Below are 13,085 nucleotides of genomic sequence, written 5' to 3'. Positions count from 1 at the left end.
CACCCTCCAGCAAAGGAACTCCCACTCCACGTTTTCCCTGAAAGCAGAGTTTTTCCAAGCACTCAAACGAGCAGGGTATCTGTAAAGCAGAGGAAAAGGAAGGTTGTTATGGGCAGAGGGACAGGCAGGCTGCAGGAAAACACACGGAGCATTCCTGGACTCTGAGCTGACCTGGAGGAGGATTAAGGAATGTCCCCACACCCATCACAGATGTCAGCCACGAGAGCAGATTCGGGGTGGATTCAGCTCTCTGGGAAGCAGCAGTGCCCAGCTGGGGCACTGCAGCCAGGGCACCCGAGGGAAGCACAGAACAGTGCAAGCCTCGAGGACTTGGAGCACCAGAGAGACTCGGACACTGCTGTGACCCTGCCAGTCCCCCAGTGACAAAGAGAGAGAAACGGAGACATCCAGGAGGGACATCCCTGCTCCCATAGGGGCAGGGAGAGCAGGGACAGCATGGAGTCAGGCAGAGTTCAGGGGCACAGAGCAGCACCGTGGGCAGGGACACCCCCACGGGGGTCAGGCTGCAGCCCTGCACTGGTGTCACTGCAAACACAAGGACAAGGAGCACCCCAGCATTCCCGGCTCTTTGACAAACAGCTCCCATTGCTGCTGCCTCCACCTGGGTTTGCCCATTCCCCCCACTGCACTCCCAGATCTCCCAGCAGAGCCAGGCTGGGCTGGGGAGGAGCAGCCAGGGGATCCCGGAGCCAGGCTCAGCCTCCTCCCGCCCGGAGAGAGGCTGTGCTGAAACCCATCCCCCTGCCCACCCAGGCACACTGAGCTCAGCTCAGCAGCGAAATGAAGTGGGATTACAGAAAAGAAATACCCAAGAAAAAGGGAGGAAAAACCCAACAAACCGACAGATGACAAAACAGACAGGCTGCAACCCAAAGGGGTCCAGGAACTGAAAGTGGGGAGCGTGGGACCTGCAAGCCAGAGCTGGGACCAGGCATCGGGGACTGCTCCTGCAGAGCTGCCAGGTCCAGGGAACACGGCCACAAGGAGACAGGGACTGCCAGGAGGAGCAGCCAGCGGGGCTGGGACAGGCCCTGAGGGCACCTGGCAGTGGGACAGTGAGGGGACCTGGCAGTGGGACACTGAGGGGACCTGGCAGTGGTACAGTGAGGGGACCTGGCAGTGGGACACTGAGGGACCTGGCAGTGGGACACTGAGGGGACCTGGCAGTGGGACACTGGAGCCCTGGCACCGGGACACTGAAGGAACCCCGGCACTGCCCCGGGGCCTGGCACACTTACAGCCTTTGGCTTGAAGGGGGGCTGGATCTCCTTGCGCTCCAGCTTGTCCCAGTCGATGTAGCGGAAGAAGGCGTGCTCCTTGATGTCCCGCTCCCCCTCGGGGCCGCAGCCCAGGCGCTTGGCGGGGTGCTTGGTCATCAGCTGGGGACAGGAGGCAGCAAACGGTCACGGCGTGTCCCCCTGCTCCCCAGTGTCCCCTCTGAGAGTCCCCAGGGAGCTGTTTCCCAGCTGGACACCCCCATCAGGCTCCACTCCTGCAGGTGCTCCCAGGAGAGGCCACTGAGGAAGAAGCTGGAGTGACTCAGGGCCAGGGGAGGCTGACAGTGCTGTACCAGAGCAGACTGTGCATCTGCAGGTACACGAGCGCTGGTGGGGTGGGCACTCCCCCTTCCCATCTGGGAATGGAACTGGTTTGCCAAGGAACAAGCCCGAGGAGCTGGCAGGGCTCCCTCAGCACCTGGCTGCAGCAGGGGCTGCCCAGCGGTACCTCAGCTTGGCACAGACCTCTCAGCATCTGCAGAGTTAACTGCAAACCCCACTGCCCCTTTAAGGTGGCCAATCTGCCCTCCAAAACTTCCAGCAGCCCTGGAAGCAGAGCCCCCTCACCTCCGGAGCTGTGGCAGCACAGACACAAGGAGGATTTCTAATGAGAGAGTCAATTTAGAGAAAAAATTGCACAAACAGTCCATTAATGTTGTTTATCATCTAAACTTCTCCTCTCCACTGGCTCAAGAAGGGAAAGGGGCCCCAGGAACTGCGGACAGCTGTACAACATTAATATCCTGGGGTAGGGTTTGTTCAGAGATCAGATGGAGATTCCAGGGATTCACAAGCCGGTGATAAGGATGGAGAAGATGAGCTTTATACAACAAAAGCACTGCTTTATTAAAAGCAGGGCAGCTCATCCTGCTGCTGGGCTGTGCAGCACGCCTGGCTCTGTGTCCCAGGGCTGGGGGTCTGTGACAGCCCTGGCAGGGACAGGAGGAGCTGGGGCACCTCCCAGCAGCCCTGCCATCCCCTGCGCACAGAACAAACTTGCTCAGGAAAGCCCACCTTTAACAGCTGAACAGGGCACTGAAAGCAAGGGAAACCCTGGGGAAAAAACCCCAAACCTAAGACCCTGAAAAGACAAAAAATCTCCGACAAATACAAGGTGAGAGCAGAGCCACCAAGTGCCCGGTGAGCAAACAGATCTGCATCCCTGGCTCCAGCTGTGGCAGCATCTGCAGCTGGAAAAGAGATGGAGAGCAGCTTCCATGAGGCAGCATCTCCTTGGAAAGGCCTTCCACAAACAGCAAGGGCCTGGACAGCTCTGCAGGCTGGGCCAGGGATTTTCCAGCCTCTGCTCAGGGCGAGGATGTGACTGGCATCAGCATCAGCCTTGCAGAGCCCGTCCTCAAGCAGGGAGCCAGGCTGGAGGGGCGGGGAGGGAGAGGCCAGGGGCCACCAGAAACAACAGCAAGATTATCTTTCCAGCTTGTTTTTCATTAATAATTGAGTTTCCCTTGGCATTGCAGCACACAGCCCTCTATAAAATAAAAGCCCAAGAACAAATCCCAGAAGCCTGGGAAGGTGGCAGAGGTGAGATGTCCTGGCCTCTCGAACACTGCAGCAGCAGCACGGACTGCAGCCCTGGTGGGCCTTCCTCAGGCAGCAGCACCGGGGGAAATGCCACCCAAAACACCTGCAACTACTCCCAAAATACTGTGGAAAACATCCCGTGCCTTTGCCATGGGGCAGAGATTACAGAGGGAGCTGGCAGGCACAGAGGAGCTGCTGCCCTGGCAGGGGCTGCTCTGCTCAGGCCCCACCAAACCCCTCCTGCGGGGTGGGAAAGGCTCTGGGAGCCAGCCTGGGGCTCAGAGAGGTGCCCTGAGCCCCTGAACATGGGAAAACGGAAACACTTAGATCCCACCCTGGCAAAAATTTCTTAAATCCCACACAGAGTTTTAATTAAAGTTTCTGGTGTAGCACTTTGGTGGTGCAAAAATCATGCCCTGCTCCAGCCCTGAGCCCGGCCCTGCCCCAGCCCTGAGCCCGGCCCTGCCCCAGCCCTGAGCCCGGCCCTGCCCCAGCCCTGAGCCCGGGTACTGCTCCAGCCCTGAGCCCGGGCCTTTCTCCAGCTCCTCTGCCCCAGGGCCGGGGATGCTCAGCAGCTCTGTGTGCCCCCCACCCCTGCCTGACCAGGGACACGCTGGGTTTTCCCTTGACATCCCAAACACCAGCAAGGGGATGGGAGATCCTGGCAGCCTCTGTGGGAAATCCCCACCAACTACCCAGTGGTTTCTGAATGAAGGACTTGATTTTCCTGCACCCTGCTGACTGTGGCAGGGCAGCACCCCCTCCCTGTGCCCCTTCCAGGTGGGAACTCCTGCAGCAGCTTTTCCCCACAGGACGAGTGAATATTCCTCTTTAACACCAGCTCAGAATCCTGGCAACGCCAGGAAGAGGCTCTGAAATGCCGCAGTGGGAGCGTGAAGCGCAGGATGTGTCATTTGGAGATAGAAACACTATTTTGAGATAGAGAACATTCAGATATTTTCAATATTAACTATTATAAGCAAACATTTCTTAAATTCCTACACAAACACTTATTTATAGCAGCGTGTGGCGCTGGGGGTGAGATGAGGCTCAGTCCCAAGCACACAGAACAACATCAGGACCTCGCTGGCCTTTATCCATCACATGCCAAATTAACTCAGGCTGCAATTAAGTCAGGCCTAGGCCCTGTCCATGGAGAGCCCAGCTCGGTGTGCTGGGCAAGGCAGATCTTTGCTGCAAATTAAGAGACAGGATAATGAAAATGCTGCCCTGATCTCCTGGAGACACCAGCAGAGCTTCAGGTTGTCCTGAAGGGCAACTTATCACAGCTAAGTGGAAGGATGAAGGGTTTGTATCTGATCTTAGGAAAACTGTTTGGGAATCACATCCATTTTCCCTGAGCATCATTTTTCAGTTCAGGCAAAGGTTCACAGAGCTGCCCTGTCCTCACCTGGTGGGGCACAGGGTGTCTGGGCAGGAGCCCTCCCCTTCCCACCCTCCAGTCAACACCCTGGTTCTCTCCTGGCCCTGCCCTGCCCCAGTCCCAGCTTATTTCTGCCCAGTGTGGGGGCACGGGGAGGATGCAGGTGTTATTTTACCTGGGTTTAGTACCCACACAGCAGCACAAGTTGTGGCTTTAGCACTGGAGGGCACAGGCACCCAAACCCGAGAGTGTCAGACCGGCCATGCTGGGGGCAGCGGGATGGGCTGGGACCCCAGGGTGCAGGCTCTCCCTCCCCACACCCCCCAGCCCAGCAGAGCACCAGGCCAGCCCTTACCCCTTTGCAGATGGCCACTGCCTCCTTGGACATGGACTTGGGGTAGGCGACGTTGTGCTCCATGATGGACTGGAAGAGCTCGTCCTCATCTTCTCCCTCGAAGGGGGCCTAGAGCCAAGCAGGCACAGCTTCAGGGGCGTACCTGGATCCCACAGCTCCGGGGGTGCTCTGCTCCTGGCCACGGCACCAGCCCCGGGCGTGCCACACGAGTCCTGTCACTGCAGTCCCGGGGCTGTGCCGCCAGGGTCACCCCCAGCTCCAGGAGCTGCCCCGCGTGCCAAACCCCACAGCAGCTGTGCCCACATGGGACACAGCCCAGCCCAGGGGAATCGATTCAAACTCGGTCACCTGGCCAGCCAACATCTCATAGAGCAGCACTCCGAATGCCCACCAATCCACCGACTTCCCATAGGGCTGGTAGGCAATGATCTGCAAACAACAGCAAAAACAACAGTGCAGTGTCAGCAACAGCCGTGTCACAGCCCAGCTCTGACACAGGGCACAGCCTCTCCAGCTGCAGCGGGGCACAAGGACGGGGCTAATCCCTGGGACACACTTCAGCACCGAAATCCCTCCCCGAGGGACCCCAGCCCTCCCCTTCTCTTCACCAGCGCCCTGGGAAATTCAGTTTGGGTGGGAGCAGCTCACACCATAAAGGCCTTTGAAAGGAAAGAGCGCTTGAAAGAAATCCCCTGTCCTGTGCATGGTTTGGGAAGGTCACAGCCCCGCAGGTGACACAGCCCCGCAGGTGACACAGAAGGTGACACAGCCCCGCAGGTGACACAGCCCCACAGGTGACACAGGCACGCAGGTGACACAGAAGGTGACAAAGCCCCGCAGGTGACGACCAGCTGTGCTCAGAAGGGGTCACACACGGGCCGTGCAGGCTGTCCCTGTCACCTGGCATGCTGAGCCCAGCCTGGAATAGGCAAAGGCCCAGCAGTGGGCCAGGCAAAGGCAGGACAGGCTGCAGGCAGAACTGCAGGACAGTTTCACCTGCAGCCACGCCGGCCCGAGCACACTGCAGCTCAGAAGCACAGAGCAGCAGAAGGGCCTGGGCTGGAGCGTGGCCGTGGCACCACAGCCACACAGACAACCGCAGTGGGATTGCACCTCTGGGAGCCCCGGGCAGCAGGTTTTAATGCCCTCCCTGGAGGCCAAAGTGATTTGCATCCTAATTTCCCATTTGCTGTTCTTCTTTCGGAAAAAGACAAATTACAGCAAGGAGAAGGAAATAAGAGTTAAAGTGAAAACGCTTGGGCAAACACACGGAGAGCTGGTCATTTGTCCTGCTCTGAAGGAGCATTAATCACCCACAGTCACAAGCTCTGCACCAGCACCACCAGAATTAATCCTGGAGTGATGAGGGATGGAGCACACGTTGGATCCAATAATGGGAAACCTCACTGCCTGCAGCAGGCACAATGTGGTTTAGCACACAAGTGCATTGATGTCCTAGCAAAGAGAATCTTTCTCTAAAACATTTAAATGAATAAATATCAACTTCATCATTGCAAATTCAGCAGAATGGCATAAGTTTAGAGGAATACTTTTAAGTGAAGGGAACAAACATTTGGGAATAATTACCCCTCCGAATTGCACACGTCTGGCATTAAACCGTGCCCATAGAGCACTTCATGGAAGTGTCATGTGTGACTCTATCACATCAGTAATAACGGAATGCAAAGTCATTTTGTGGGGATCTAGAGCCATGGATGGGGAGCCTCTCCCCTTCAGACACACGGCCCCTCACTGCCAACAGTAAGCTGGAGAAAGCTAAGGATTCCCACTCCACATGAAATATTATCCACTGACACCTCCCTGTTTCTCAATGGTCATGGTGTGCTGGACCCTTCTATCACACAGAGCAAGGGGCAGAGCTGAGCTCCGGGGTTTGTCCTTCCCAGGCCAAGGGAGCAGGTGAGGAGCAGCCTGCAGTGGGTCTGAGCATGCCAAGGACAGAACAGGCACAGAGCTGGCAGCAGGGTGGACATGGGAGAAGCCCCAGTGAGGGAAAGCACACTGCAGGGAGAGCAGCACGAGGCTGTGCTGCCCTTTGAGGTGGAAGCAGGACACGACACAACAGGGAGGCAGATCCAGCATCCCCGTTCCCTTAGGGGGACGTGGGGATGCACAGTGCTGGGGGCAGGAACTCTGCGGGCTGATGGAGAATCCCTGACACCCGTTTCAGCTGGAAAGCTGCCCAGAGCAAGGTCACCCCACAGAGTGCAGGAGCAGCAGGAGCACCGGGATCACCGGCCGCTTCCGTCCGTACCTCGGGCGCGATGTAGTCCGGGGTGCCACAGAAGGTCTTGGTGGTCACCCCGTCCCAGATGTTCTCCTTGCACATGCCAAAGTCGGCGATCTTTATGTGTCCCTCGCTGTCCAGCATCACATTGTCCAGCTTCAGGTCTCTGCAGGGCGAGAGCAGAGCCGTGACACAGCGCAGAGCCCTGCTGGGCTGGGCCCTGCCCGCCTCACACCCAGGCCCTTTGTAGGAAAATATTCAGGGAAACGAGTGAAAATAACCCAGAGATCTGTCAGGATGGAGTGCTGATTTTACTTTTAACCCACAGGAATGCTGTGCTGGGCACAGCGCTTTGAAGTGAGCGATGGAAAGCACTCATCTGGCAGGAGACTGATTTAATTGATTTTTTTCTTTCACTCCTGTGAAAATCAAAGTGCACTTAGAGCTCTCGTGGTGGAGAAGCACCTACTCAGCACAAGGCCCTGCCTCACCTGTGCTCTGCCTCCCTGAAATACAAGCCAGCTGTGTTTGCCTCTGATCCTCAGCCCAGAATATCTGTTTGTGGTACCCAACCCTCAGGAGCTCCGCTCCTTTGCCCAAACTGTCGAGGTGGATCCAACCGCAGATCCCTGGATGCTCCAGCCTCAAGGACACTTCTGTAGCAAACACTGGGGATTTTGGTGCAGTTTAGACGTTCCTGCTGGGTTCAAGGCTGTATTTTCTAATTATCATGCCAGTGCTCAGAGCCCTGACAGGCCTGAGGCAGCCGGACATGAGCTGGGATTCGGATCCGGAGGAAGGAAGGAAGAGGAGCCACTGGGGACCAACAGACCTAGAATCTCTCCGTAGCAGCTGATAGCAAAACCCAGCCCTCACGTCAAGTTTGTTCTACTTCCTTCATCTTTAGCATCTCCTGACTCCAGCAGCACTGTTGGCATCTCCCTTTCCAGAGCCCTTAATGGGATCTGACACTCATTGGGATGCTCTGCTCCACCCTGGGCTCTGGGAACTCTCCCAAGCAGGGAAGAGCGCTGGTTTCAGAGCTTGAGCAGCAGCCTGTGAGCCTGGTCCTGCCCCTGGCAGTGACCCAGCTGCCTCTGGGCGCTGGAATCACGCTGGGAACGGCAAAGAAGCCTCAGTGGCTGAAGCAGAAGTGACAGAGCGGCACCAGCCAGGGGCAATGGTAAGAGAACAGTGCCCTGCAGCCAAATTCGGGGCTGGGAGCTGGTCCAGGCTGCCAGGGAGAATTTGTGCTGTGTGGAGAGGAACACACGGAACAGGAGAGAACCAGAGCTGCCTTCCCACGAAGCGGGATAAAGCAGGAACCTCCCCCAAACCAGGGGCACCCCACGGCTCCCAGCTCCCTTCTGGGACACATCACGGGGCCATGGCTGGGCTCAGTGATCCCACAGGTCTTTTCCAGCCTTAAGGATCCTGTCATTTGTCATTGCACCTGCGGGCAGCTGCCAGAGCCCGTCCGTGGCACGGGCAGGGAGAGCGCCGGGCTGGGGCAGGGCAGGAGCCCGGAGCAGCCTCTGGAGCCCGGGGAAAGGCAGGGAGGGAGAGGAACGCGCTCACCTACCGATAAATGATGCCTTTGCTCTGCAGGAAGAAGAGCCCGATGGCGATTTCTGCTGCGTAGAATCTGAAAGAGGAGGTTTAAAAGGAAGACTGGTAATGAAAGGAGATAAATGAACACCTTCCCAGTCGGGTGGCAGCGAAGGAAAGGCATCGGGCAGATGTGACCGAAGGCCAGGGCAGCCACAGCAGGGAAATTCCAGAGGAGGATCACAGGGGAGGCTCCGAGGGAGCCGGAGCTGGCAGCGATGGCACCGGGCTGCTGGGGGCTGTCACTTCTGGCTGCACAAATTCAGCAGAGCCACGGCTGCTCCTCCTGACACGCCGCTGTGGCTCAGACAGTCATCCCTGCTCCGAGCCAGCGGGCTCTGCCATGCTGCGGCTCTGCCACGCTGCCCATGGGCATATTCTGGGTCTGAGGGCTCTGCCAGACACCCGTTCAGCCCACCAGGCTCTGCTCAGTGTTCATGGGTTTGCTGGGAGCATCTGGAGGCTCTCAGGAACACATCCTGCTCTGCCCAGCTCTCAAGGAGCAGGAGCCAAGAGCCCCCAGTTAACACTCGGGGTGGCCACCCTGGCAGAGCAGCCAAACCCTGCCTCGTCCCCTGGGAAAGGACCAGGCAGGGCAGAGGCCTGGTGGCTCCCAGGAGGCCTCCACACCTCCCTGCCTTGTGCCTTTATCTACCTGCATTTATTTATTTAGCTCAATTGCTCACCAGTACAATGTGCCCCGAGGGTGAGGTGGAGGCACCAGCATCAGACAGAATTCTTCTGCATCCTCCCGCTCCTGATTCCTGCCCAGGAGCTGCACTGCAAAGCCTGGGACTCTGTTTCCATCCCTGTGGCACAGGTGCATCCCGTACCTGCCCCAGGGGTGCCAAACCCTGCACTTACACAGCGTGGGGCTCCTTGAACCTCCCGACCTGCTGGATCTGGTACATCAAGTCCCCGCCGTTCACGTATTCCATCACAAAATACAAGCGATCCTGAGGGAAGAAAAACGAGCCATTAGCACGGGATTGTCAGAGCAGGGAACCTGCAGGGCTCAGAAACAGGAACCCAGGAAGGGAAGCTGGAGCGCTGCAGGAGCTGCAGGCTGGCAGCATTACAGAACAAAACATTTCCCAGTGCTCCTTTCCTCCTTGAATAAGGCCAGGAAGGACAGGGAGCCCACGAGAGGTGCAGCTGGAGCACTGCCATAACCAGGGCTGAGGGGAAACCGGGGGGCAGCACCCACGGGGCATTTCCCAAGCTGGCAGTGCCCACCAGAGGATCCTGGCTCAGCAGCTGCTGCCCCAGCAGAGCCCCCCAGCTGTGGGGCAGCCCCAGGGGATGGAGCACAGCAGCACGGGGGCAATGGGGCCGTGTAAAACACTGGCACTGATGGGATGGAGAGGGGAATTTGGTTTTTCACTGCCTGGGGACTGGGGAGCACCCCTGAGCGCAGCACAGCCCCGGCAGGGCTGGCCAGCCCCGGGGCAGCCACGTGTGACAATGTCACCTTGAGCAGGCATGGCCACGGCAGCGCCGGCTCGGCTCGCTGCAGCTGCCTCCTAAATATATCGATCTGCTTCAGGGAGGAAGAGCATTCAAAGGACGGGCTCTTGAAGCAGCCAGCTGAGCTCTAAAAGCAGGACTGAGCTCTCCTCCCCTGGCTGGGAGCGCTGGTGCCCAGCAGAGCCGTGCCAGGACCAAGGCAGGCAGAGCTGGGCTGCCCATGGGGACGGGCACAAAGCTGTCCTGGCTCTGCCCGTGCCACCAGGGACGGTCTGGCCAAGGCTGGAGCACCCAAACCCGCCGAGCAGCAGCACAGCACACAGATGGAAACCCACTGCAGGGCCTGGCACCGAGCTGGCGACACTCCCCTGTCCCTGGGCAGCCAGCATGGCACTGCCAGGGCTCCCTTCAGTACCCTTCTGATTAACTGCTCCATCCCCTGCCTGACTGCACGCCGGGAGCAAGAGGCAGAGCCAGACAACAGCCACGCTCCCCATCCACCCCTTACTAGATATTAGGGAGAGATTCCTCCCTGGCAGGGTGGGCAGCCCTGGCACAGGTGCCCAGAGCAGCTGGGGCTGCCCCTGGATCCCTGGCAGTGCCCAAGGACAGGCTGGACAGGGCTGGGAGCAGCCTGGGACAGTGGGAGGTGTCCCTGCCCATGGATGATCCTCAAGGTCCCTTGCAACCCAAACCATGCCAGGGTTCTGTGATTTATCATCTCAGTGTGGCTGTGGTCACAGCAGAGGCACAGCTCACCTGGGGACACCCAGGGACCCCCAGCCCAGCCCCATCCCAGACCCTGGGGCTCTCAGAGCACCCCAGACCCCCCAGCACAGGCACCTCCAGCCCCAGCCAGGAGCTCTGTCCTTGCTCATCCTGCCTTTTTCTTTGGAAGGCAGATTTGGGGCTTTTCTCTCTCCCAGAGCCGCTGAGCCAACAGCCCCAGTGCAGAATTGTGCTCCGGACTGTGCTCCCAGAAATCAAAGTGCTTTGTGCCAGCGTTTGATAATACAGCCTGCTATACATTTTGATTACCTTACAAATACGATTACTATTAAGCTACTATAGGTCTGGCAGGAATAATCCCACGCTGACTCACTTCAGATGCTGGGAGATGCTGTGTGAAATAGCTGCTCCTGCCACTCTCTGATTGCTGCGCTGCAAAGCCGGGCCGCAGGCTTTAAATGCACTCAATGTGGTTGGTAAATGAAATTTCTGGGACAATATTAAAATGTAATCCTCCTGGAAAGCATTGTCACCGTTCTGAAGGACTCTGCTGGCTCCCAGTGCCGTGCACCTGAACATTCTCATTCACAGGCTGCTCGAGGGCCGGGCAGGGATTGCATCAAAGGTCCCCTGTCCCCCTCTCCCCTCTTGACTCATACAAACCCAGCCACACAGCCACGGAAAAGTGGATTTCCTGCAGTTTGCCTTGGGTTTCTCCCTTTGCTCAGGGCTTTGCTCAGAGGAATGAGTCTGGGAAAAGTGCAGCACTTTGCTGCTGAGCCATAAGGGATGCTGCGGGCTAGGGCACCCGAGGGGCTGGGAAATCACCCCCAAAGTCACCAGCACTGCCTGGTGAGCACACCTCACGGTGCAGCTGCTGTGCAGGACACTTCCACGTCACACACCCACATTTTGGCCCTGCAGCCACTTTTGCCAGTGAACTGGGGAAGGTGTGAGGCTGCCAAGGCAGAGAACACACAACTGCTTTGGCAAGTGCAGTGATGTATACAGAGAACAGAAAATCCTGGAATGGGTTGGGGTGGAAGGGACCTTAAATCCCACCCAGTGCCACCCCTGCCATGGGCAGGGACACCTCCCACTCGCCCAGGTTGCTCCAAGCCCCGTCCAGCCTGGCCTGACACCGTTCCAACCCATTTCCCAAAGTGGCAGGCTCCAGCCCCAGGGTCCCAGACCAGGTGGCCCCAGGTGGCCCCAGCAGCCCTTACCATGGTCTGGAAGCAGGAGTGGAGCTGGGTCAGGAACGGAGGCTTCCCCGAGAGCGCCAGCACGCGCTTCTCCACCATGGTGCACTCCACGTCGTCGTCCTGGATAACCACGTCCTTCTTCAGGATCTTCACAGCGTACAGCTCGTCCGTGCCCTTCCTCTCCGCCAGCATCACCTGCACCAGCACAGGGCACGTGTGGAGCCACAGGGACTGGAGCTGCAGAGCTGGAGCTGGAACAGCCCCAGCTGCTCCCCTCGCAGCCCCGGGCAGAGCTGCAGTGCCAAGCCACACACAGCTGCCAGGGCTGCTCCCAAAAGCCTTGGGGGACTCTAAATCCAAGGACCCACACATCTCCTCACTGCCTCATTGCCCTCGAGCCCGAGGGGTGTGACGGTATCTGAGCCCAGCTCACCCTCCAGCACCCCTCTGCCCTGAGGCACCTCAGGGTGCCACCAGCAGCAGGGAGGGTGTCAGGAGACTGAAGGCAGAGTCCATCAGATCACAAGGGGGTAAATGTTTGAAGTGGCAAAGAGTCTCAGTGAATAGTCACAAAACCCCCCATGATTTTCTCTGCCTCCCTCCACAGCAGTGAGCAAACCCCTCCATGTGCTGGCTCATCACCCAGCCCAGGCCCCTCTGAGCAGGAGAATCCCCCCAACTCCCGTTCCCAGCCAGCCCCACCACCCGCAGGTTTATTTACTGCAGTTCATGGCATTCCCTGCTTTGCTGCTGCAAATCCCTGGGGTTAATCCTCGGCTCCCCTGCCCGACCCACCACGCTCCACCAGCCCGAGCTGCTCCTTGGGCTGCCAGCAAATAAACCAGCTCTGAGAGCTCACTTTGGTCTCCCCTTTTCCCTTTTCCCTCTCCCACGGCCCGGGAGCGCTGGCTGGGAATGAATTGCTCTTCATTTGAAGGAGCTGGCAGAAATCCTGCAGCCACATCCAGCAGTTCTGGGGTTTGGGAAATAAATCAGGTGAAGTCCACATCCATAGGGTGGAACTGGAATGTGGGCAGAGGACACATGAATGGGTCTCAGGGTGACTTCAGAGACACCCAGGAGAGCAGAATTAACCCTCTGTGTCCCAGCCCTCTGCTGTTCCACAGGCTTGGAGCCGTGGGGCAGTCCCACCCCTGGAGGGACTTTGCAGATGTGGCACTTGGGGACAGGGCTGGCAGCGCTGGCACTGGACTCAGCGGTCCCAGAGGCCTTTTGCAAGCTCAGTGAT

The 13,085-nt window shown here is 58.2% G+C and overlaps 1 protein-coding gene across 7 annotated transcripts in view; it reads right to left on the bottom strand.

Annotated features, from left to right (window-relative positions):
• The window catches only part of PRKCB (protein kinase C beta), an 86,489-nt gene that overhangs the window by 14,697 nt on the left and 58,707 nt on the right, over window positions 1-13,085 (bottom strand). For all 7 annotated transcript variants that reach the window (XR_012058225.1, XR_012058227.1, XR_012058228.1 and 4 more), the window contains 7 exons: window positions 11,858-12,031; window positions 9,300-9,391; window positions 8,410-8,472; window positions 6,855-6,993; window positions 4,928-5,008; window positions 4,580-4,687; window positions 1,260-1,400 (listed from right to left, as the gene is read on the bottom strand). Coding sequence is in view for 3 of the 7 variants with exons in the window: in XM_030285003.4 (XP_030140863.2) it covers window positions 1,260-1,400; window positions 4,580-4,687; window positions 4,928-5,008; window positions 6,855-6,993; window positions 8,410-8,472; window positions 9,300-9,391; window positions 11,858-12,031 (798 nt within the window). In the remaining 4 variants the exon portion in view is untranslated. The remainder of the gene's footprint in view (window positions 1-1,259; window positions 1,401-4,579; window positions 4,688-4,927; window positions 5,009-6,854; window positions 6,994-8,409; window positions 8,473-9,299; window positions 9,392-11,857; window positions 12,032-13,085) is intronic.

Source organism: Taeniopygia guttata, chromosome 14 (assembly GCF_048771995.1).
Source record: "Taeniopygia guttata chromosome 14, bTaeGut7.mat, whole genome shotgun sequence".
Taxonomy (NCBI): domain Eukaryota; kingdom Metazoa; phylum Chordata; class Aves; order Passeriformes; family Estrildidae; genus Taeniopygia; species Taeniopygia guttata.
This window is presented reverse-complemented; position numbering and strand designations above follow the sequence as displayed.